At 37.3% G+C, this 26,864-nt stretch overlaps 1 protein-coding gene across 9 annotated transcripts in view; it reads right to left on the reverse strand.

The window, feature by feature from the left end:
- ATP11A (ATPase phospholipid transporting 11A) overlaps positions 1 to 26,864 on the reverse strand; it is a 122,405-nt gene that overhangs the window by 56,481 nt on the left and 39,060 nt on the right. For all 9 annotated transcript variants that reach the window (XR_002044384.3, XM_039549822.1, XM_019282865.3 and 6 more), the window contains exon 2: positions 6,185 to 6,307. Coding sequence is in view for 8 of the 9 variants with exons in the window: in XM_039549822.1 (XP_039405756.1) it covers positions 6,185 to 6,307 (123 nt within the window). In the remaining variant the exon portion in view is untranslated. The remainder of the gene's footprint in view (positions 1 to 6,184; positions 6,308 to 26,864) is intronic.

Consider the following 26,864-nt stretch of genomic DNA (forward strand, 5'->3'; position numbering starts at 1 on the left):
TGTTCAGCAACTCTCAGTCTTATCAAATAGAGGCTATCAACTCCAGGAGTTCCTCTGACAAAGATATCCCCCAGCATCTGTAATTATCCAATTATAATTCTTAAAAAGAAAAAAAAAACCTTGCAGCAAAGATGATTGACTGAAGACAGAAGTCACAGAGAATACTAGGAAAACAGAAGAAAGAGTGTGTGAGAGCAAGCAAGCTTCATGTTCTCACTTGTAGAGAGAGAAGAATTGCATCTGTCTTCCCGGGTGTTTAGGTTTGGACCTGCTTGTTTTCCTTCCTTCTGCTTCTCTCTTGCTACATGCAGACTCCATACTGATACAAAAAACTTAAAAGGCTCTGTTAGGGGGAGTACCAGCAGAAGACAAAATATTGCTAATAATCCTGGACTGAGCCATGGGAAGGGTAAATGGCTTCTCCTGGGAATACAAGGGAGGTTGCAAAGAGCCTCTGACCTGGAAATCCCACACTGAGCAGGCTCATCAAGAGCCAAGAAGAGCTTTTCCTTGCTCTCTCTAGGCACTGGCAGTTATCCCCAGAAGGAAACTGTAGCATTATGCCTGGAAGAACTGCACACTCACGCACTCCCATCCGAGCTGGCCCCTTCAAGAGTCCAATGATTCAGATGCATTTTAGCTTTACTGCCAACCAAGTCCATTTACTCTTCTCATCTCTAACAGCTCCTGCCCTGCTCACTCTTTGGCAGGGCTGGGTACACCTGACTCTGCAGCCCTTGCAGCATTGGATCTGACCTCCTGCTTCCCCCTCCACACTTCCCTCAGTGTGGCTGGCAGTCAGGGGATTACCCAGGCAGAAATAGAGAGCTCTGTGACACAGCTGCTTTTAGAGCAGATCAGTACATTCACACTAAAAGACACAACGCTACACTCCCTGCATTAGTCCCTGTCCCATGCGCATTTCTGTCTACCCACCCTCTCTGCCCCCCAGAGTATGCTACACAATTACGTATCGGCTTCACAAACACATGACCCTGCCTCTTCCCACTGTGAGCTTTGGATGCTTTTCTGACTTTCAAATGTCACGGCTTAGGGCTGTGTTTGAACTCCTCATCTTTAAACTGCTACATCACAGCCCTAGAGAGGCCAGACAAAGCCTTCCAGTTATGAAGCACCACCTTGGAAAAGTGTGGGACAGCCTAGGTCTGCTGGGTTCCAAGTGGCTCATCTTGATAGAGGTGGTTTAGTATTTCTTTAAGCTTCAGTATTAACATTTCTTCTAAATGTGGCAACAAAATGAGAAATCAGAGCACACCCAGTCTTTGTGTGTTTATAATGGCACTATGAGCGAGTGCTGCAGGGAAGAGGTACAGCACAAGGGCATGAATTTCTGCTGAAAGAAAGGAATATTTCAACATCATCTGCTGAAACATGTCAGAATTGCTTAACTTTATTTAACTATTAGTCACTGCAATTACTTGAGTCATCTCAATGAGATTAGCACTGAAGGTAGCTAAGGTTTCCCTGGCAATGTATAGGATTCTCAACTCACAGCATTATTGTCTCAGGCCACTATCACAGAAATCAGTGTTTGGATCAGTATTTGATGAAAAGTCCTAAGGAAACAGGCAGACAACAGAAGACTGCATTATTTGTGCAACAAAACCAGGATCACTTCTGATCCATGAATTAGCATACAGCATTACAAACAGTGGTACTGTTCTCCCATCTGAGTTCACGTTACTGCTTTTCTATAGGAAGAACAGGAAATAAAGCTACAGCACAACTGAGCACTTTGTAATTTCATGTATAATTTAATTTCAGTGACATCTCTTTAGGGCAAATTCTTCAAGTAATAGTTCTGCATCCAGTGTAGAGTCAATCTTGCATTTCATTCAAGGGTCACTCTTCAGTATCATCTTCTGGGAGCATAAGCCAGTCTCCAGTTATGTTGGTGACCTAGGCAAAAGTGGGCCCTGTAGCTGTAAAATTTCTCTTTATGAAACTATGACAGTAGAAGTTTGCAGCTGGATAGGACTACCAAGGCAAAATACTGTGTGTGTGTTGATTACCCACAGACTGAAAGGAACTTCCTCTATGGGTGGTATGGGGGGAGAAGAAAAGAAAAAATCAGTTCTCCTGCCTAAAATTAATTTTGCCAGGTGTCTCTGACACACAGGAAATTCTCTCATTCAACAGGCTATTCCTATCTAGAAATTTTTGAAATGTTTGGTTCTTTCCTGTGGTTCCTTCTTTATGGGTTTTCTTTGGGGTTTTGTTTTTTTCTAAAAGCCATAAGCAGCCCTAATTAAACATGTTCCTATGAACTCTGTGTTGTTGCCGTAAAAAAGATTTTCTTTTCATTACAATTTTTCCCTCTGTTCAGGAGAAATGTAGACATCCAATCAGTCTTCAATTCATCAACTCAGGTAGAACAAGAAATGCAAATCCCTACTTTGTCAACAAATGAGATCCTTGAAGCATAGCAATTCTAAAAAGGTATTTGATTAACTTCAGGAAAAGGGAATTTGGATATTGAAAAATATTAAATTACTAACAAACTAAAACCATCATCATGCCACTACATCAATGCATAGTTGGCTATGTACTGAATGATCCGTGTATGATTCCACTGGCTTGGGAAAATGTACAGACCAAACCTGAGCAAAGGCATGAAGCAGCTTCCACACAAACAATTACTGAACAGGCTAAGGCTATTCCTCCTGGAAAGGAATATGATGGAAGACCACCAACAGAAACAAGATTATAAACAGGGGATAACAGTCATTATCAGATTCAAGGGTTTGGAATATGAACTCAAATTAACAGGAAGCTTTAAAATGAAGGCTCAGTTACTTTCGGCAAACATTTCTACAATTGGAGTGCTCTTTATTCTGAGAATTTATATGGGCTTGAAAGGTATTGAAGGAATTCACAGAGGAGAAATCCATTAAAGATTACTAAATACAAAATCATATTCCTAGCACAATGATATGAAGCCTGAACCTTAAGGAAGTTTTCTACTAAGAAGTTATTTTATAATTTATCAGTTTTTCAAAAAGTAAAATCCTGTTTCAGAAGGAAAAAAGGTTGTTTCTCACAAAGTGTTGGTAGTTGCTACTGCTGACTAGTTTAACTTACAGATTAAAAGGAAACTAAGTTCTACCAAAAAGTAAATAGTATCAAAATGTGTATATATTATTTTTTTTTTTTTCAAAAAGCAAGCCACCTCCCTACCAGTTCAATTACTTTATTTCTTTTTCATTTGAAACACTGGGGTTTTTCTACCAGCTGGTATTTTGCCATCCTGCAGCACTGTCATGTGATAAATTCAATAGAGGGCACATAACAGCCACTTCAAAGGCCAACACCCAAGGCAGCTGAAGTAGCTAAAAGTTAGATCAACAAAACGATTCATGCTACAAAGGTCAGTGTCTCTAGGATGTAAAAGGAAATGTATGCACAATCCAAAATACATGAGTTTTTGTCTTTTACTACTTTAACACACACCTTTTGCAATATATTGTTAATATCATAATTGAATTAACACATCAAAACAATATAACACTTTTGTCTGGCCAAGGTCTGTCTCTGCATCATTTTTCACAACCAGGAATGTATCATTAAGCAGACAGAGCATTAACCACATTCCACAGTGACACTAAAATGTACACGAAATATCCCTCTGCACTTGAATCAAAGTATTACCTTGCTGACACCAGGAAGCCTCTGGTGAAGCACAGTAAAGTGTACCTTTGGAAGGACTAGTAAAGTCTACAGTTCATATTACTGCAAGCTGCTGTCTTTTTCAGGGCAGCTTTACGACATGACATTTTTTAGTAAAGCAGCATACCGACAGGCTAATTGATGACATTTTCTCATGGTCTTCAACTACCCTTTTTAGAAATTCATTTTGTCTTAAATTGGTAAAGTCTGTACTTGGAAGTTTAGAGTTCCTCATCCTTGAAGAGCAATCACACACTTTCTTACATAAGCACTAAACACCTATAAAAGCCCAGCTGAAAGTTACTGTCTGTCTCGCTGATGAAAGAGGAAGGAAGTATCCTTCACGGTTGAGGTAACGTTATACTGTGTGCTTGCGAGCACGTACCTTTATTCTACTGTAACAATTATGGATTTGCCATCTTAATTTTGGACATTTTAGCATTTTTCAAGAAGTTTATGTCTATGTTCCTTATGCTGTAATAGGTGCCCCCTCAGGAGGGTTCAGAGGCCAGCACGGGACAAGGACAGCTGAAATGGTAAGAGGTAGCAGCTTACAGAACCATAATGAGTGTTAGTCAAGTCACAATGGTGCTTTATTCAGGCTGTTTGGGATGGAGCATGGCAATAACAGTTTACTTGAAAGGGACAGCATGGAAAGTTGTCATATACAGACAACATTAAAACAGTCATTAAAACAGCTTTCAGCAGTCTAAGGAACTGTTCAATATAATGAAGAATTTACATGAATTCTGTTCCCTCCTGAAATACCACCACTGTATTTACTTCCACAAAGACAAGCTACATTTTATTTTTTAAAAGAGAGAAGTTAATAATAAACAGAATAATTGAATTTAAGAAGTTAATAATAAACAGTCAATAAACAGAAAAACTGAGAAACATCATGTATATATAAATGTATATATTTCCACGAATACTTTTTGTTTATGAAAGGCAATTTACAGATACAGTTCACAACTAAAGAGTTTAACATTTAAAATATTTAATGGAATATGCTTTATAGCCAAATAAAAATACAGTGAAGTCTCCATCCTGAACTGGTTGAAGTCACACATATATATTAATTTCTGGCAGGGATTCCCTAGCTCAAAATAGGTTTAAGTAATATTTTTAAAAAAACCTCACTCTGCACAGCAAAATAACTTGAATTTCCACTAACTTCATAATCACAAAAAGACGTCAAAACACCTTGCATAGCTGAACAGTATGTTTTTATTTCAAGAAAACTGTCATCAGTTACTTCAATGGCTTTATTTACATAAACCCCAGATGAGATTAAAAAAATAAGAAAAATGCCACAGGAGTACAAAGATTTCATTAAGTGTGTTTACTTTTCTATAACTCAAAAGGCAATACAAATCAATGTGTAGAGCACAAGATTTCCCACTGTACCAGTTTGACTACTTCATCTGCACTTCATCTGTCTTAACTTTTGAACATTCAATCTAATTAAAGATGCCTAAATAAAGCTTAATACACTGTCTTTGAATGAAGTATGCGAAGAAGGTATTAAATACAAAATCTCACATGAGAAATGGCTGTCATTATGTTAATGGATGGCAAGTTCAGGTCAATGAGGGTAACACCTCAGTTCCTTGAGATCACAATGCTACCAAGGTTCTTAAAACGGCTGGGGATTTGAGACACTATTCAAAAAGTAATTCTCAGTAGAGGACATATTATTTTGAATTGATTATTTCATAATTGGCTGAAGGTGTGAGCTCATGAGGATTAAAATCTAAGCACATTATAAACTTGGGAGTTCTTGAGTTGTTAGCCATACATCACCTGCAAGCATTCAAATTTCTATGCCACTGCAGTGTAAACCTTTGGCTAAAGCAAGCCAGCTGGAAAGTACCAACATCCCAACTGCTCACAAAAAGCTGCTGGAGCTTATGGAAGTTCAAACTTACTAACTGAAGTGAGGGACAACAGGAAGGTTTCTAAAGAGCACAAATGTATCACACTACCAAGACTATGATTCACTTGCACGTGAATAACAAAGACTACTGACAAAACCCCATAGAAACAGTATGAGCTTTTGCAAGGAAAGACACTGTTGTGGTGGAGAGAGTATAATGAATCTAAGTGCTCAACAAACTAAATTATTTCTAGTACTTTGAGGTATTGCTTTTGAGTACAAAGGATGCAGTCTTTCTTCAGGAAGATTTTATTTACTCCAGGACTGCCTCAAATGAAAATTGCTTTCTTCTTTGTGGAAAAGCTCATTATTACTCAAAGAGTGTACTATAATATGTACTGCAGTAAACATGGGAGAAATTATTTTATTTCTGTTCATTTTAGAGACAACTTAGCAATTAGTCTCCCTAGAAGAAGTCTGAGATATCTTCACTTTAACTTTGCCGGTTTTGGAAAGGAAAAATATACAGGAAGACTAGGAAAAAATCTTGAAGTAAATAAATAAACACAAAGTAACTTCAGCTGATTTATCTAAATGAATGAAAGAAAATATTGGTACCTTTGATGAGACTATTCTATTATCTGGAAATCTCTGTGGAATGTACGCTTCAGCACCTGGAGGCGGTTCATGATGCCCAACATAAATAGTCCGACTGTCCACCCAATTCTCTTCTCCAGCACACTACGGGGGAAAAAAGAGTTACTGTGTCAGTTCAGTCTATATTTCTGCAGTAACGAGTCACACACTGAATTAACTAATCACATGCCTGACCATCAACACGTACACAGCCACCAGCAGATGACCCCTCACACTTTTCTGTACCAGCTCAAGACCACCAAAACACCTAAAGCCAAATCAAATGTCAAAATTGCCTTAACTGCACTGCACTTTCCCACAACACAATGAAAGAGCATCCATGAAAATCACTATTCCGACTTTTTCATTTATAACTGAAAAAAGGACAAATGGTTTAGGATTCTCACTCAAATTACATATTTAGTAAGTATTTATGTTTGTTACTAATTTTACCACTAAGAAAATCTGTGCTAATTAAAATATTTTTATGTATGACAAATACTTTACATTTTGAAACTAGCTGCCCATAACTTGGTATTTTATTTGCAGTAAAGTGAAACTCTGTTCTCCTGAAATACTAGTAGTAATCATTTCCCCACACATGAACAAGCTTAGAGACTCTTAAGCTGCCAGGAAAAGACCACAGCTTGTCATCTCGGAGCACTTGCTCTTCTATGAAAGCTGTAGAAAAAAACCTAGGTGTGCCAAATGATCACATTCACATCATCAAACTCCACCACACCTATAGCTTCCCCAAAATCAGTACTTCTGTGTTCTATTAACTGTAAAAAAGTACAAATCACTGCATAAAAGTGTAACGCTGCATTCCCCCCACTGTTTTTCTTATTAAATGCAGGCCTTCCACATTGTCCCCGCCCTTCCCCTGCCCCTAGCCACGCCCTCTGGTTCTCCCCATTGGTTCCAGTACCCCAACTCCACCCATGTACCACCCCTGCACCCTGAGATCATTCGTCCATGTGCTTTCCCCGCCTCCCTCGTCCCTATATAAATCCCCAAGCTCCTGGCCCACGTGGTTCTCCCTGCCTGTGGGAACCAGCTTGTCGCCCTGTAATAAAGGTTCCTCTGAGGTGCACATGGAGGGACCCTTCTCGCCTCCTGTACTGTCACCGTGCTGCGGAGCCGACAGCTAGCGGGAGCAGGTACGCAGGGCTGTCCGGAAGGACTACGGGAGAGTGGAATTGCCGCTCTATCCTAAGCGGCCTCGCAGTGCTTTCCGAGAGGGCTGCCGCTTGCTAAACCAAACCAAGCAACGCAACAGGAAAGTATTTACACAAAACCAAGATAACCAATTTTTTAAATTTTAAAAATTAATTTTTTGGGGGGACACAGATTATAAAATGACCATCCCTTGGTCAATTGTCTAATTCACACCTACCTTATGAAAAACAGTTTTGAAGCACAGAACACATTCCTAATGCTTGGAGAAGCCCAGGCATCAGTAACTTTAACATCATCGTATGGTCAAAACTGAGGTAATTTAAATATGTCATAATTTAAACTCAAAACCTCTGCTTTATGTCACAATGATTCATTTACACATACTTTCATTAAGCATATTGGAGGGAAGCTCCTTTTCTGCATCTTCAACAGCTACATTTATTTAGTACATTAAATATGTCCTGAAAGTGCTCTTGGGCACTGGTGGTTGATTGTCTGTCTCTATAGGTAAACTGTCAGACTTGAGCAAACTAACCCCAAACAAATAGTGTGCCTTTGGTAGTTTATACAACCAAAGCATCATTCCCCAAAGCAGCTGGATGTACCTGTGCAGTTCTTGACATAAAAGCAGAATTTAATCATACAGACATGGTATCTTCTTTTCCAACTAGTCTTGATGTCAATAGTTATAGGTCCATTTACTTTACTACTACACACTTGGCTAGTAAGTCTAAAATAAAATTTTGTTCTTAAACTTAAAAAACATTCACCCTAACATTTCCTTCATCATTCATATATATATGAATTTTCCACTGCCTTAAGTGCAGCACAGCCAAAGATCACTTTCTACATAATTTATTGTTGCAATAGATGTATAAAATCTTGCAATACTCTGCAAATTTGGCGCAGTTAAGCTCATAAAATAATTATCTATGTGATGTGCATGACTTTCTTGAGGTTGGAGAGAACATAAAAAATATAAAAAGAAAACCTATTGGACTCAGACTATTAACCACAAAATAGCTGAGTAGAAGTCATCAAGTAAAATGTAAAGCGAAGTAGAAGGATTAAGGAAAAGCAACTTCTATCATCCCAGAAGTAGATACTAAGAAGCAGACACAAAGGACCTAAATCATTACTTGATTCTTACACATGACAGAAAAATGAAGGCATTATGTTCAGAAGATACCAAAGGACAAAACTGTAATACTAGGCATAAAACTAAAACCAAAAGTAAACCCCACATTTTTCTTATGTGTTATTCAACTTCCAATAACTTGAAAGAGTCACTTATTTATATGAAGCTGTTGACAAAGGAGGTGAAAATGAAAGCCACTCGTAAGACTCACCAATGGCCCAGTCAGGGCTTATGCTAACCCCTGTAACTGCCCCGGCTCAGTGGGAGTGCACACACATTTCTCCCGTGCCACATCTGGCACAGACTGGAAACTAGGACAGAGGTCGGTATAAAAATTGCATTGATTTTCCAGTCAGACAACTTCTCCCTTACCACCAAGGGGACTTGTCAAAAAGTAAAGTGCCATTCAGCCCACTTCTGAAGACCAGGTAACATTCTTTGAGTAAGCCAAAATATTTCGGAAGGAATGGAACACAACAGTGTTTCCATATTCCACCTTACTTCTATGACAATAACAAACCAAATAACAAATGGTATCTTTTACCATTTTATTGGTACACAATACTTTTTTATCTTGTCAGTGCCCTAAATGTACAATGCACACAAATTACCTACTGACACTTGCACCACATAATACTCCTAGAAATGCAAGGGAATGTGAGACATTCCTGTATAATACATTAAATTGTACAACATTCTTTAGTTTTTCATTAGGAAGGACATTCCAGACATAAACGCAACAAAAAGGTTACTCCTGATAAGTGAAGTGCCTGCCTGAGTTCAGAGATGACTACGTAAAGGGCTAATGGGAATACCACACAAACTTTGAACACCAAGAAGAAATCCCTCAGCTTCTCCTTCCCTCTACAGGGGCCCAGCTTGACAATTTATCTCTAATTATTATTAACCAGTCCAAGACAGCTTGACAATGCTTTTAGTTCAAAAAAGCATTTTTTAAAGTTTCACTGCATACACTGACTCTTTATCAGGACTCACTTAAAACAGGCCTCTGAAATTGCCAATGAATCTGGGAAGACAGCTCTAAACAGCACCCTCCTGCACTACTTGCCAGTATTTACAGGTCTGATAGCCCTGGAGTATTGTGTCAACACTAAGTAAACCAACCACTCTGGAATTTGTGTTCCTAAAGCAAGGCATTACTTTAAGCTTCAGTATAAAACGAAGACAATCTCTTCTATTAGCTTTAATTTGACCTGGTTTTATCATGAATTGATAAACTTACGACAGATGTATAAAACCATATCTAACTTAAACTATCTGCTAGCACAGAACATTTTTTATTTTTCATTATGTTAATAGACAATAGAAAATAAATGCACTTTACTAACCTAATTCAACAACTTAAAACCTCCAAATCACTCACAGTCCAAGAGTAAAAACTGAGCAGGGAAGAGTAAGGCTCTCTTTGCCAGTGAGGTCAAACTGCAATGCACAAAGTCACATGCACTGCTCAATATGGCAATAAGGCAACTCACTTGTGTGAAGTAGAGAAAGATACTTTTAGAAAAACAGCACTGTAAGTCAGGACATAGGCCACATAGAGAAATCAAACCACACCAACTGAATGTCTGGTAATGCCAACCTCCAAAGCCAAACACCTTGATCTGAAAGTTCTTTTAGCGTTCTGGTATTACAACTTACAGAATGACACCAGAGTCACTGAAAAAAACAGTCTGAATGCTGCTGCCAGAACAATGAACAATAGTCACTTCTTTTTTTAAGTTTCATTGCCTAAGCCCATTAAGAATATGTCCAAGAAACCATAAATAAATCTTAGCATTATCTGCTTCTATTTATACCGTAAAGCTCAGTGTACTGAGACCTAGTTTTATTGGCACATCAATGAAATGTTACATAGCTTTTACTCTTTCAAGCAGTGTCAGCAACCATGAAAGCAAAGACCAGCAAAAGATTAAGGCATCTTTTCCTAACACTAAACAGAGACAGTTAACAGGATTTTACCTTTAGAGTTCAAATATTTCTGCAGCTTATTTTTTTCTGATTTAAAAAATCAAACTGAAACTAGCTTGAGATTCACCTTCATGCTGCTCTGGTAATTTTTATCTGGATTTAATTTAAACAAATGTATTGCCTGAAAAGGCAAGAGGCTTGGTATTCAATGAGTGACAGCAAAAGGATGATAGGAAGATGCTAGTGGTAGTTGCTGGAAAAGTAACTGACTTTGAAAGATTCCAAGTCTTTCCACATATTTTTAGTAGAGATTTAATGTATGATTTCGAAATCAGTGGAAACACTGAATGACATTTCCTGACTCTCCACTTGAACTATTAACTTGGGCATAATTACCAGCAACAATCTTCAGTTCAATATTGTATTTTGTCTCCAAATAATATAAATACAAACACTATTCAAATAAGTTAATATGCACTAAGTACAGCTGAAAACTCAAATCAGTCTGCCCTGGCCAGGCTCTAAGTACATTTCACTGAACAGTATTCTCTCTTACTTTTTTCTAAACGCTTTTTGATTAAAAGGGATAGTGCACTCTAACCACAGATTTGACAGCAACAAGTTCTCAGCATCCACTATAGCCTTGTTCACCCAGGATGTGACTCCATTCCTCCACACAGAAGTACTTCACACCCATAAAGGCAGGCTTTACTAACAGCCTGGTGTTTTATTGAATCACTGATATTTGATGTCAATTAAGCAATTAGCACCACTGTTAAAACTGCACACTGAACACACGGCTGCTCAACCACTTTGGAGTTTTAGGATCACAGATACTGACAAGCCATTATCACTCAGAATCTACAGGAAGAAATAATGGTGCACAGTGTGAAAAAACATTCATGCATTACAACATCTCTGCACTAAAGGCTCCCGGTTTCCAATTTTTCATTCCGTGAAGAGAAACAACTTCAATATCTCAAAGCTGTAATTCACTATGGCGAAGAGAAAAAAAGTTATTTTCCTTTCTAATACTGTACAGATACTGTCTTTATCATATACTCTTACCAAACCATGAGATCATATAATCTCATCTTTGTCTTCATTTGTCAAATGTACTGAGTACCTGCTCTTTTACACTTGACACCATTCTGCAGAAATAGGTGCAGCCATCTCCCTTTGCAAACAATGGCACAGTGTGCAGATTTTTACCTCATCTTTCCAAATCCAGTCCTTTTAAGGGTAGATTTGATCTATAGATCACAAAAATCCATCTAAAGAAGTAATAATTTTTAAATAGTCTACATTTCCTAGAATTGCTAACCATTAAAATATATTAAGCTTTTAAATAGTCTACTTTTGCAAAAAAAAAAAAAAAAAAAAAAAACTTTAATTTGTATGTATGTGTTAGTGGAGATAAAGGGTGAAATTCTCATTCATTTAAAGGATCTTAGATTTCAAATGACAGGCAAACTCACAAATATGTATAGAGAGAGAGCACTTAAGCTTTACATTTTGTTCACAGCATTACACCAGCCCTTCATATGAATTGGCCAAGCTGAGAATGAAGACTAACTTTGAAAGCTGTTAAGATTGTTATGTTTTGTATGAATATAGAATGGCATAGAAAACCAATATAATTCATATAATTATCAGATAAATACCCTATCAGGTTTTATGTTCTGAAAAAGGACTACCTCAATATGAGACATTGTAAACAGAAAGTAAATTACTCCATTCACCTACAAGTCATGGACATATGCCATTAAATAACTAATCTAATGGAATACCAAAATGCAGCTCTTCAGAGGCAACCACAAAAAAACCCAAAAAACCAACCAACAAAAAACCAACCCCAGAACAACTCTCTCCCAGAAACTTCTATGACTAATTAACACGTTTCCTATGGGTCACCCATAATGGGATCTGTTGCCACAGAATATTACTGCATTTCATTCCAACAAATGAATTTTAAATTCTTGGATGACGAGTTTTGTCAGAAATAACGTTTGAAATCAAAACTGCCCCAGTCAATTGCCTACAAATCACAGAATACTGGACATAAGTATATGCAGAGAAAGAACAAAGAAGACAATCACATTCTTTAACTGCAAATAGATTCTTTTATTTATGACTCTCAGTTAAAATATGTGATTAGAAGCAAAAGCAGGTACATCTTAACTACATAAAATGGTGCCAGGCCGACAAGTTTTCCAACCAAGCCATATCTCTACTACTTGGTGGATCCTGGTTTTCTGATCTTTCTTTCCACCTCCTGCAAGGATCTTGTGCATACAGACAGAGGGGAAATGGATTCATAGCAATAGGCTGCAATAAGTTTTTGTGGAATTTTTGAAGAGGAAATGGAAAAGTATGATGACAAAATGATGCAAAATTCCATAATTCAGAGCTGTTAGAAAAAATATTGTCACAACAGCAAATATTCCAGTTTCTGTAAAATACCTAACAGTTCTATATGTGTCCTTAATATAAATTTTATTTCAGCCTTCCAGTTCATGCCTCCTTGAGCATTGTACTTCGAGTAAAACATTTCAGAAGCTATCCTAATAAAGCTACATTCCAATTGTGTCACATGAGCTGGCACTGGGGCACTGCAATACAGCACTTCGAAGACAGTCTCATTCTCCTTTCTGATTTCCAGTCTGGAACATAATTTTTAGCTGAATTACACATACTCTATACTTTGAATGGTTGAATAATTTGACCTGATGGATGACAAAGCCAGTGATCTGCATTCCTCCTAAAAAGGGTTAAAATCTTTGTTTCACATACATAAAAACTCATCTCAGTTATTCAAGAAAGATGGAGATCTTCTCTAAGCAGTCAATTTAAATTCCAAATACTGCTGATGTACTGGCCCATTAGGTATAGCTATTTCTGATGTCTGTGCTTTCTCTTCGGGTGAATCTTTAGTTTCCCCATTTATTTCCATGAAAAGTAACAATTAAAGTGATACAGATAAAAATCTCCTATTCCATCCACATATGCAATCTTCATCTAGTTTCACAGAACCACTGCAATGATGGTAAGAAAGTAGATCTGTGATGTATGTGAATTACTGGACAGCTGGAAAAATGCTTTTGCTACACTTTTCCTTCCTCAGTGTACTGGTTCTGACACATTTTGCCCCTTGTTGCCAGTGGGATAGGGACACCGTGTGCCTTGTGCTCATCTGCCCAGGCCCAGCCAAGGACTGCTGCTACATGGAAATCCTTTCAGGAGTCTTGCTTGCAATTAGAAAGGCAAATGAGAAAAAAACTACACTGCAAAGTGAAGTGGTAAGAGAAACTAGAAGGGAAAGTGTCACATAAGACACAGGATATTTGACAGCCTTAGTACTTAAATTAATTAAAAATCAAGTTTATTTCTAAGTAGCTCCAGACCAAAAACTGAAATAAAGGTTTGCAAAGGAAATTTACAGCTTCCTTAGGTGCCAAGAAAAGCTGTAAAACAAGAGCAATTTCATTTCTTTTAAGGCAGCTAAAGGCCACAAATATTTACATGCAGTGCCAGTCAAACTCAAGAGTAGCTACAAAGATATTTTCAAGAGAGTTGTATAGATATTTCAGAATGCAGGGATTTTTTTTTTACTCTTAGTTGCCAATAACTACTTCCATTTGAAGTAATTCAACACGAAAAAAATCTAAAGCTATCAAAATTTTCAGGGCAGAAAACTGATTTTTTTTAAAAATTTTTTTTACAGATGCTAAAGGAACAGAGGGATGAAGGGAGAGAAGTAGCAGATTGTTTTAATTCATTCAAAAATATGTAATAAACCCGCAGATATGCCACACTATTTATTTCCTTTTAAATTAACATTTTTAATTATTAAATTAAGTAACTAAATTAAGAAAAATCAAGCAATAATACCTGTTGTGAATCTTCTCCAAGAAACAACGCAATGCATATGGAGACAGTATGCATTGGCAAGATTTACAAGATCAGATGTAACCAAATCTATTCCTAAACAGTATTCTTATAGGAGCTTCAGATTATTCAAAAGGGAATGTATTCTAAAAATATGCTTTATATTTAGAACAGTAAATTTCTCTACTATCAGACATGATCAGAACTGGCCAGAGTGACAACACATTCCACAAGGATTTTAGCAAACAAAAGTGGAAGAGCCAAATTTCCCATCCGGATTCCAAAACAAAGACAAAATATATGGGCTTCTGTATTCTTCTTTATACTTAGCACAAGGTCTGTCAAAATGCCTCATCTACATGTTCACTGCTCTCTAAATTGTTCAAGTAAACTATGGATAAAAAAAAAAAAAAGATAGTTAACTATTGCATTCTGCAGTCTACTGACACAGCTGAGCAACAGACCTCTACTCCTACATTAACTAGAAAAATATAATGTAGCTTTGATGTCAAGAAAACACCTCCCCCCATTGTTAACCCTTGTCATCACATTTAAATCTGTAAAACAAGTTCACTGCAAGTAGCAGCTACTCACTGTCCTAATGGTCAGTGACTGTTGGACTTCAAAAGGATTTTCATTCCTAAGTGGATTCAGAGTTAGTGAAGCTATGATTCTAGCACACGGAAGGTGGGGCAACCTGCTTATATTATGCAATGATACCGCAAAACTAACAGCTTGTAAAATGCTTGTCTTGCAGGACACCAAGTCAGTGACCAAAGAATGTCCAAATGTTATTACATTAACTGTTCCATCCATAATAATCTAAAGCTTATGTTACGTATTTGTACCGGAAAATCACCAAAGAATTTACTCCTTTACATCTCTATATATCTTTACATATCTAATTATTTATACTTACTTGATACTGAACTACAGTTTCTTAGACAACAGTGACTAACGCCTTTTTGGGGGTTTTTTTTGCTACACAAAGACTACTTAAAAAAAAAAGTCTCCTGGTATATCTCTGTAGCTATGCTACCACACATACTTTAGGTCAGGCTGCAACCTTATCAGAAGCAAATAACCCAAGATAAAACAGAGAGAAAAACTACCACATGGGTGCTACTGAAAGCTGTACTACTAAAGCAATTGCTACCTGTTTGTTTTCCATATGTATAAGGAGAAACCCAAATCCTCAGTAAAATTGGCACGTGTCACATTTTGACAATTTTTCAAATTACAGTCTTGCTCACGTAGGCTGGTCCTGAACTTACTCCCCCCTACGGCCAGACTATATTGGTCTACAGAACTACCCACAGAAGTAAACAGGTATAGTACAAGTGCCAAGCTCTCCCTGCATTACTGGTAAACTTATCAACTGCCTGGAAGGCCTGGAATACGGCAAAATGGCAATACTAATAGCCAAATTTCCTATTATGAGTAATTATATTTTGCCATACTCCCTTGCAGTGTAACATGCGAATTCTCTCTCTCTTATATGCAATCGGTTTTGAGCACTGTTTGAAGAGCCACAATATAAACCCAGCACCCCTGTACTTCATCTTGAAGAAATCTTTAACTTGTAGTTCAAAAATAACTTGGCTGTTCAGAATAATGGACTAATTATGTAGCACTAGAAGCTACCTAGCATTTTCCTTCATCTCCATGCTTTTTGCTGTGCATCAGCACCAAATCTGATGTTATGCAAATTCAGCTTGGTGAACACACACACTTTGATAGAAGGAAGGACCCTAATTACAGATGGCTGTAAGGTTAATGAAACATTTATTTGGAGCTATTTGAAACACTTTCAGCATACTTCTAATTCTTACACAATTATACAGTACTATTCAAGTGCAGTTCTGAAACATTCAAGGAATATAAAATTTTAACCAATTACTTCTTCCTATACTGTAAAGCAATACCATGTGTTAAAGTATTTGAGGGGTAAAAGCCATGTGCCGATTCAGGTAAAAGTTCACAAACTGTATTTTACAGTTTTACCTACTAACGCATAGGCGTTACTGATGAAATGCCACACTCAATCCTCATGCGTAATAGTGAAGATCTTTTAAATTTTCCAAGATTAGCAGGCATCAGGATCATAAATCTGACTTCAGATAAAGTCTACACTGATGAAAGACAAGAATTTTAAACTTACAAAATGGCACAAAGGACATGCAATAACTTTGAGTGTTCACATCAGGAGTATGAGTACACCCACTCATGATGCATAAGAAGTTTATGACACCAGTAATCACAAGATTTTAGAATCCCTTTTGTTTTCACTGCACTTGAGGAATGTGAATTCCATTAAGATTAAATATTACTTTACAATTCTTTTGATGCAGTGAGCTTTTTAATATTTACTTTTACTCTCAAAGATCAGATTTAAAGACTTGAAACTGAACAATCTGAAGTACAATAAATATTTCACAACGTTGTACTTTTACAAACATCAAAAGACTTCAAGAACTTCTACAGTAACCAGTTAAATATTTACAAAAAATAACCTTCATCAGCATTTGCTATTAGCTGTATTTTAAAGTTAGATATTCATACAAAACCATTATTTTACATTAGAGCTATTTCCTTTGTCATATATAGTCACATACAGAAAAATATATGTAACATTTTAAAAAAATTAATTACAATACAAAATATTGACTGCTAAGTCAGAAGCTAGTTGCCACTTGTTATTAAGAAAAAAAATAAAAGAAAAATGTCTAGAAAGTCCAGAACATCTATTATACAAGTAATTAAATCACAAGCTCAAGAAATCAAAAAAGTCAATGTTTAGCATTTAAAACAGTGAAAATGAAGGTTTGTAACTAAACTCTTTGGGAACTGAAGTCAGAGAAACTCCAGTATCTAATCCCTGAACAAGCAGGGCAGCAGAACTCAAGGACAGACTTTCAGTTTTTATCATCTTGAACAGTTTAGTGAAGACAAGGTGAATTTTAAGCCAAGATATCATTAATAATTCAGAGGAAACTTCTGATACAGCAAAGATGAGGAACACTTAAATAAAACATTTTCTCAACATATAGTCAGTCGCCTGTAAGGTACTACAAGTTGATCTACAATGACTGGCCACCCTGCGTAAACATTTCATATTTGTAAAATGCTACTAATAAAAGCATTAATAATAGCCAGGGAACTTAAAGTAAGGTCAACACAGTACACCCAACACATCTGGAGTCAAGCACCAGTATACAAGTACAGTGTGAAAGATATCTCTTGGTCAGAAGCAAAGATGGTTCAAATTGTTTTATTTTAGCAGTACTGTAGCTACTTCCCACTTTAAAAGGTTACTATGAGACTTGTATCAGGATAATTATACAATATGGGGAATGGTTTTTTAAGCTTTCAGTGATCCATGTACCTCCTTTTATTTATATGTGGAAGACAAAATGTCCACATTGCACTTCAGTATATCAAAACTGTTCTGTGTCCTTCATGCAGAAAAGGAAAGATATTTTTAAACAAAGATTTTTCTATCAAGTCTAGAACTGCACTGTACATTGAGATTAATATATTCTGACTTGCAATGATTTTGATAATAAAGGCAAAGGAGGTTATGCAGGTTTGTCTGGGATGAGACGATAAGTGTAATCTCAACCTCCACGTGTCTGTCATTCAGTGATACAGAGAAGAGGTTTAACAACCTTTTGATGCTGCTGGTTTCTATGCAGCAGCAAAAGCATACATAAAAACATGAGACGTCACCAAATTTTAGGCTTTGATTTACCGCTGTGACTTCTTTGATGTGGGGAGGGATGGAGGCGAGTAGTTACAATACATCATCCCCTAAAAAGAACTTGTGATGGGATAGTTTCTCTTTGCCATAAAACTCTCTCAGGACTCTAGAATCTAAGAAAAATCACCATTTTTTAACCCCCCTAGACAAACATACTCCACAACATCAACTTACATCTTCAAAAATCTCCATAAAGAAATGTTTGTCAGACTTCAAAGGCTGATCTGCCATTCCTTCCCTTTTCAATGATAAGCAAAGGAAAAAAACAAGAAAAAAAACCTAACCACATTTTCTCCTCAATAAAAGGAGTCTCTATACCCCACATTTTGGGAAACCCAAGTAGAAGTAAACTCCCAGTACATGCTGGCAGGAAAGACCTCTATTTAGCAAATTTGAAAAAGCATATATATATACCTAAGGACATCACAGGCCCTACAGATCCTTCAGATGTCTATGACAGATTATCGAAGGGGGGAAAAAAAAAAAACCACCAAAAAATAAACAATTCACCATTGTACTAGAAGAATGACACCTGAGAGATATTACTTCAACTGAACAAGTATCAAAAAACGTCTGAACCAGAATCATCAGGATTATCTATTTTAATCTGCTGTGTATGACCGGCTAATGAACTTACAACGTGAAATAGAGCTAGATAATCATGAAAAGCACATTTGCTAACTTTTTTTTTTTTTGTTTCAAATGAATACACATACTTAAGAAATGAAGTTATTACAACAGCAAAGAAAATATTTTTAATAGACTTTTCTTAGTATACTTTTTGAAAACAGTCCAATAGACAAATGTTCTTTTAAAAGATTCAGCTTTCATGCTTAGTAAAACTAATTCCCAGAAAACTGTGTGCCCCCTCATCTGTCTTTTCCTGTTGGACTAGAAATTCCTGGAATCAGTCCAAGCAAAAAAAAAAAAACCCACCAACCTAAACTGCAAATTCTCAGTTGCTGCAAAATTGGGTTAGGAAATGATGACTTTTGAACTAGCTTGTCATGCCATGTTGGTTTTTTTTACATCTATGTGGAGGAAATAAGAATTAAGTATAAAGTGGATATCCAATACTGTTATTATACAGTAACATATATTCCAAATACTGCTTATTTCAAAAGTACACAACAGTTCTGTACTTTGTAATCATTTGATACTATCTATGAATAAGGAAGTGTGAATCAGATTTAACTAACTTCGAAGTTCAATGAACTGTAAAACTGTCCATATTCTGAGCAGAGGTTTAGACCAAAAACCTTCCACATATCAGCTGGTTGCATAAACTGACAGACAAATGCCTAGAATTCAGTGATTTTAGGAGAGGCAATTCTGTGCTCTCTCTAAACCAGCTAACATGAGTTTATTGATTACCAGGCCAATTTCAGTCACAACTGTGTTTGTAAACAAAAGTCTAACCATTCATGACATTTATTCTGTCAGGTAATTCTTTACCTTAAGCCTTTAAAAACATTGAAAGCCAAAGGCAAACCCTAAATAAAATCAGAAATCGTTGTTCTAGACTAACTTCTTCGTTCCCCCCCAAATGCAGTAAAATAACGAGATTCTACAAATCCTACTTCACCCATAGACAGAAATACAGACTCCTAATGAATGAGGCATGTTTGACTCCTGCAGAAGAGCACATGACTAGTTTTGTAAAATCCACATTTCCAAATGTGTTTTGATGACATGGGGCACTCTTCAGGACATGTATCCTTATAGGCAGGATCAGCTGTCCTGTAGGCAATGAAAATGGAGCAAGATACCAAAAGGATAGTGCCAAAAATAAAACTTCAGGTGATAGCCCAAGGAGTATTACTACAAATGAGATAAGTGATCCTTAGCAGTGCCCTGGTTGGTACTACAATGTCTTACAGGAGTTATTTTTGTCCACTTCCTAACACTTTGCTTTTTTTCCTCCTTTAAATGTAAGAAGATACAATCCATATGTAAGTTAGAATTTCATGAGAGGAAAGTAATTTACTTTTGCCATCTAGAAACAATTAATCTTTCTTGATTTTAGGAGGCATTCTATTAGACAATTCCTCAGAAATAAAATGCAACTACATTTAATGAAGATAGAGTGAATACCAGGCACAGATCCCAACTTGAATTGTCTTAGGAGGCACAATACAAACAAAAAAGGAAACTCAACATTTTTTCTTAAAAATAAACAGCTATGAGTAAAATCAAGGAAAGCAGAAAGTATTTTCACATTTATTTTACTTTTTAGAATATGACTGCATCTGAGGCCTTGCCACAGCAGCCATATCAGTTATCATATCCAACAACCACACCCCTAGAAGCAAATAGCTGATGTAGATCTAGTGCAGAGCACGATTGTGAGCCTACCAGTTAATCTGTCTGTTCTTTTTCTAGCATACCTGGCTCCTAAAGGGTCAATTACACATTGGACATTGAATTCAAATGGAGCAAGTATTCTGATAAGAAGAGATAATTGCTTACTTTGTTTCTCAATGTAAGTTGATTATGTGCTTATGCAAGAGGCTATCCGGTGGCAGCTGGAACGTTTTACTTCAGCTGAGCCACTGCCTCTGTCAATGGGGGCACTGTGAGGTGGAAATGGCACTGGATCCACCATTAGAAGGAAAGCAGTGTTCACAGCAGTTTGACAAGTTCTGGCACATGCAAGGAGTAAGGATATTATGCATCAAGTTCATCACAAGTGAGTTAGATCTGCTATTGTTAAGAAAGCTTATCACTCTTAAGAAAATATATTATAGACAATATTCAAATAGCCAAGGACACTGCGGTTTGAGTAAGGGGTTTTTGTTGTTAGTTTTGTTGGTTTTGGTTGGTGGGGGCTTTTTTCAGTGAAGACATAACATTATAGAAGGAAGAAAACTGAATTCAACTGCAAACTTTTAGAAATAAAACCTCCAGATGCTCTTGCGAGGATATTGGCAGGAGGCTATTAAACAGATAACTCATTTGCAATTTGGGTAAATTTTTACATTTACAGAAAGAGTAAAAGGAAAGTATAGAGGCTAGGCCGAAATGTGCACTTAAAAAAAATCCTTTCAGATGAGAAGTGCTGAACTCCTATCAGAAAACTACACCTCCAAATAATCTTAATGATATAAAATTCAGATTTCATTTGCACACACACCATACACATACACAGCATCCTCTCTTGACTCATAGTACTAAGCTCTATTTCAAAGGTACAAACTGCCAAAGAACACCACGATTTCATTTGTATATATTAGTTGAAGTCTTGAGTGAAAATAAAGCAAGTACTATAAAACCTGAGTACAATACATATGTTAAATCATTTGTATTAGAATGTATATCATCCCTCCAATATATTCTATAAAGAGACTACAAAATGATGCCTTAGCTCTACATAAAACCAAAGGTGTGTCCTTGTAAGGAGTAATGCTAACACTGGACTGCTGTTAATGGGGAGGAAAAACAAAACAATAAATTGCATGTTTTCACTTATTCCAATGGAGCTATTGGGGGAAAAAAGGCTTGCTATCTCACAAATATAAAAGTTACAATGATCTAGTGTCCCTGTAAGAACTGTAGTAACTTTCTTTGTAAGCTGCTTAGATTTCCTTACTAGTAATTATTCTTACAAGTCAATTTGCTCTAAGTCTGTAAATTTAGTATCAAAATTAGCTGGTTAAGAAAACCTTGATTTTGGTACTTGCGAAATAACTAGTGTTTCACCCAAGACCAACAAAAACACAATGTCTCTACAACAGCGTTGTGTCCAACTGATGAAGCTGGTTGCTTCAGCTCCCTGAAAGCACAGAGGTTACAATCACATTTTCTACTTTGCCTTACTGAAGAAAAAGCCCCTTCAGTATCACCCTCTCAGAGAATACTTCTGCATTTGCTGAGGGAACTGAAATACGATGAACTTTAGAAAGGGTTTTCTTTGTGTGCGTGTGTGCACAAAGGGAAGTGAGCTAGACCACGGAGATGGGAGGGATAAGGTGTCATAAAGCAACTCATGTGGGAAAACTCCTACCATCTAACAAATAAATACCCACACCCTCCAATTAAAGCCTAAGCAAGTAATTTTCCTTCTCTTTTTTATTGTAGGAACCCAGAGTGCCGAGAATATTTCTGCCTGGTTTTAAGGGTTTTTACCACCCTGAACAACACTGTTTTAGCTTTAAACCTTGGAAAAAATTACCAACAGTCAGACAACAACTAGAAAATACAGTGGTGTGAATTAGGTTATAGACTACTATGTAAGATTGTCACAGGGTGAAAAATTTAGAGGTTTTAGGCTTCTCTTTATAGTAAATAGATAAGAGTTAAAAATACCAAAATGGAGGATTGTTGTCATTCTCTAGACCTTCTTCTCCTTCTTCTACCACTCCATATTTTGCAGTAAAAGTAGTTTGGAATGATTGGATAGAGAATTCTGCAGTTCCTAGTCGTGTTACTGAATAATTGGTAAGAAAGTGAAAATAATGTACATTTTCAGTAACTATTGGTTAAAATGTCTTTAAAAGGCTGCGTAAATCTTGATAATTAGTCTCTCTCGCTCTCACTCCTACTTTTCCTCCTTCCATGCTGTACCTGAGTCACGCTAGTGGCTCAGTTCCTCTGATAAGACTTCATAAACAACTATCTAGAAGCATTGAAACTATAGAAGACGTCTTGCTTTATCTTTTAAATGCCTTGCAAGGACTTTCAGCAAATTCTCTCCCATCAGGAGAGATTCAATTTATGGCACGTTAAAGTGTCAGTTATTATACCCTGCTGACCATTTTAAGGGTCTCCATACTTTAATACTAGCAGAATCACAGAATCATTGAATATGCTGAGTCGGAAAGGACCCATCAGGATCATCAAGTCCAACTCCTGGCCCTGGGCAGGTCACCCCACAAGTCACACCATGTACCTGAGAGCATTGTCCAAACACTTCTTGAACTCTGTCAGGCTTGGTGCTGTGACCACTTCCCTGGGGAGCCTGTTCCAGTGCCCAACCACCCTCAGGGTAAAAAAACCTTTTCCTGATATCCAACCTAAACTGCCCCTGACTCAGCTTCATACTGTGAAGGTTGGCTTTTAACTCTAAAAGTATTTACATCTCGTAATACAGTAACACAGAACATGTCTAAAAAAATACTTAAATCAAGATTTAGAGATGGCATATGAATTTTACTAGTGTCAACACTGTGATGCTACTTGCTTTTGGTTATCCATTATATGGAATGTGTATTGCTTCAGCTGCCTATGGTTCCATGGCATGAAAAAGTCATTTCTGTGTTTCTCTCTATTTAATCAGTATAAGGTAATTCTTCTAATTCTCAGACACTGTGTTTGTTTCAATGTTGGAGAGAGTGCAATAAAAAAGCCAGATTTCTTAAAATGTAGATACCAGAACAAGGAAGAAATAGCACACTGGTTTTGTTCTTAGTGGTGTATAGAAATCTGCTTATCCTAATGTTTCCACTTTAATTTTACATACTTACTTGCAGTAAGTGAAATATATATAAATCTTTTTGTGCTTTGTTTATACATCTGCACAGATACTAAACTGGACACAAGGAAATGGATTTACCTCAAATGTGATGTTAGCTGGAAACCTTATAGGTAAAACGCAACCAAATTCCACCTCTTAAATATTTTGGTTTCAGCTTTGTTTCCCTTTTAATCTCTCACCTTAGTATCAACATCCTCATTGATGTCTCCACAAAGTCTAGGCATTTCTAAATATTTTAAAGCTTAATACAGAATGAGATTTACCAAATATTCAATAGTTAGGAATAATCTCATGAAAAAAACATGGTTTTGTCTTGATGTCTTATGAGGTACAAGCTTGGTGTACCTCAGGTACATCTTAGAGAGGAAGGGACACCAAAGGTCACACTATGACCCCAGCAAGCCCTCCAGGAAATACCTACACTTCATATTTCTGTCTTACTTATTCACAATGGGATTTGCTAAGCAAATTAAACTGAAGACTGTCTGGTAAAATAGGTGAAGAGCCAGCAAGCAGAGGGATATATACTCAAGACTTACTTAATAGGGGGCAAAACATAATTTGCATGTCCCTGGAAGGAAACCTAAAGCTCATAAAACCTTTGCTACCTTGAAATTAGACACTCAACTCCATAATGCTCTCTTGTACTTACAATACAAAATGAAAATAATTTTAGATGATAGGAGCGGTTAAAAAAATAAAAATTACAAAAGGGAAGGAGCATGGAGGAAGTCCATACAGGCCAAAGGACTGTGGGAAAAAAGTAACATGCTAAAGCTCTGGCTGAAGGAGGCCAGGCGACAGGACAAACCCACCTTGGCGTTAAGCTCCAGGCACGGGGCATGAAGGGGGCCACTTTCCATGGCTGTGCCGGGCCGGCCCCTCAAGGCCCCCCACAAGGCCCTGTCTGTGAGGGCCCAGGTGGAAGCACCAGCACAAAGCCAGTGCTTGGCTGGAAATGCAGGGCAGGAGAGCCTGGTCACTGCCAGGCCCCATGCAGGGAGGGTCCCCAGAGGCCAGGCAGCACCTGAGAGAAGACTCTCCCCTTAAAACCAGAGGTGCACATAGACAAAGCTGATATGGTTTGCTCTCAAATGGCTGCAGAGCCCCTGCTGCAAGGCTGAGAAACGAGCAGACCAACAATTCCAGCTCTAACCTCACAAGGGACCATCCACACATCCTCTCTAAGCATTCAGGTTCCACTGACAGAAGAGTTTTTAAAGTGTACGCATCTGGTTGAAGGAATTTGATTCACAGATACTAAATTTCCTTATGTCAAACATGTTTCCAAACAACTTGTTTTGAAAGTCTAGCAAAACCAACAAGTTCCACCTCTGCCATACCCACACATCTACCACCCTGTTTAGCAGAGCAGGTGCTCCTAAAATCTGGCCTGACAGACAAAACAGAACATCACTGAAGTTCCCAGTCCCTGGAGCCACCACAGTGGCCACTGCTGTACAGTGTCAGAATGCCATGACTTGGCAGAGTCTGCTGAAACCCTGGCCTTGATCCCACTTACAGGGGATCTAATCCTTGTTTGGCCGCCCCAAGCACACGAGTAATTTAGTCACCATTGCCTCAAACATGTGACAGATGCCAGTGTACAGGAACATTCATTTCACAAAGTCTTTCTCTGGGGAAAAAAAAAAGACATGGAAAAATTGCACCTTCAGTACAAAACTGTTGGCCCATGTTAAAATTCCCCTGTGACAGTAGAGGCACCTTAGTGGCTTTTCTGTATCTTATGGCCACATGGTGCTGCCATCACTACCAATAGGGTTGAGCAACACAAATCAAGCTGCTTATTCCATACCTTGTAAGATTAAGATTAGTATCAGCTAAGAAAGCTTATTCGCCACATCTCTGTAAGAGGCTGTGAAAGTAAACAACGAATTTCTAAAAAAGAAACCAAACATAGCACTGAAAGCTAATTAATTTCAAACTTCATATATATACATGGAGATAGGAAAGTCATCTACCTGAGAAGGTCCCATCTACTGAAGCACAAAAAAATCCCAGTGAGATAACCTGTACAAAAAATACTGACTTGCACTAGGTATGCAGTCTTGTAGAATGATTGTTGCAACAACCTCTTGCTGCTGAAAGACACAGCCAAGTGTTTTCTCCTTTGCTATTCTGATCTTCTAAAGACACGTATTTTCCCATATCTAATTCCTGATACAATTTCATCTCTGGAACTGTATTTGCTGTAAATTATATATTATGTTAAAACTGAGTTTATACAGGCTTACACGGGAGAGCCAAAACACATAATCTAGTCCCTTACTGCTACCTTGTTAACCTGATCTATTAGTTGTCATCTATGTTCGCTCTCACACAACGTTACCTGTTCTAAGCTTTTTTTAATACTGTGGATCAGTTCACACCACTGAATCAGTTAAAATATCAGTAGTGTATAAGAGAACAGGAAACAATGCGGCCCTCTCTCAGCACTTGGAAAAGACAATGCCAGTACTAGATGTTGCACTGATTTAACCACTTTTTATTTCCTATGGTAAAACTGGGAAAAAATCAGCAACTACTATACTTGGCAGGAGATTCACAGTTACGTCAACTGACAACTGGACAACTTGGTTTGCGTTTTTAAAACAGTACATTTAACCTGTACTCATAGCCTTTTAAAACTTCTTTACGCAGTTCTTCAACTACCTTTGGTTTTTGTACTCAAATTTCCACAAGCTAGTGAACTCCCTAGATAAGGTTTGAAGGTGGTCTGAAACTGTGTGTTACTTTGAAGTACTATGCATCTAGCTGTGGATAGCATCTTTGATCATATTGCAAAAAATCTTGTATCTCTCCCATTTTATACAGAGCCAACATATGGCCAGTTTTCTGGTTTGGTCTCTTCAACATTAGCTAAGTAGTTCCAGTGTCTCTGAAATGATCACAGGCCAGAAGATCTAAGAACACATTTATTCTTTTGAAATCCCTCCAAAAAGGCTATTCCTCTTTTATTGCTAGCTTGTCATTATTGGTTCATGCCATTTCCTTTAAAATGAGTGGCTCTAATGCTATTGATTTAAGTTGTTCCACTCCAGGGAGCTCACATTAAATTCAGTCAAATGATGTAATGTATTGGATTGTCCCATCATCTTAGTTCAAAAATTCTCTAGGTTATAGAACAAGGCTAGGCTAAGAAAAGACATCACCTTGGCAATTCCTTGGAATTAATAAATAAATGAAAAGGTTCATACTTTTCCTTCAAGTTACAGCAAGTAATAAATCAATACACATCAAATCTATTACTTTAATTATTTTTTTTCCATTC

Source organism: Corvus cornix, chromosome 1 (genome assembly GCF_000738735.6).
Source record: "Corvus cornix cornix isolate S_Up_H32 chromosome 1, ASM73873v5, whole genome shotgun sequence".
NCBI lineage: Eukaryota > Metazoa > Chordata > Aves > Passeriformes > Corvidae > Corvus > Corvus cornix.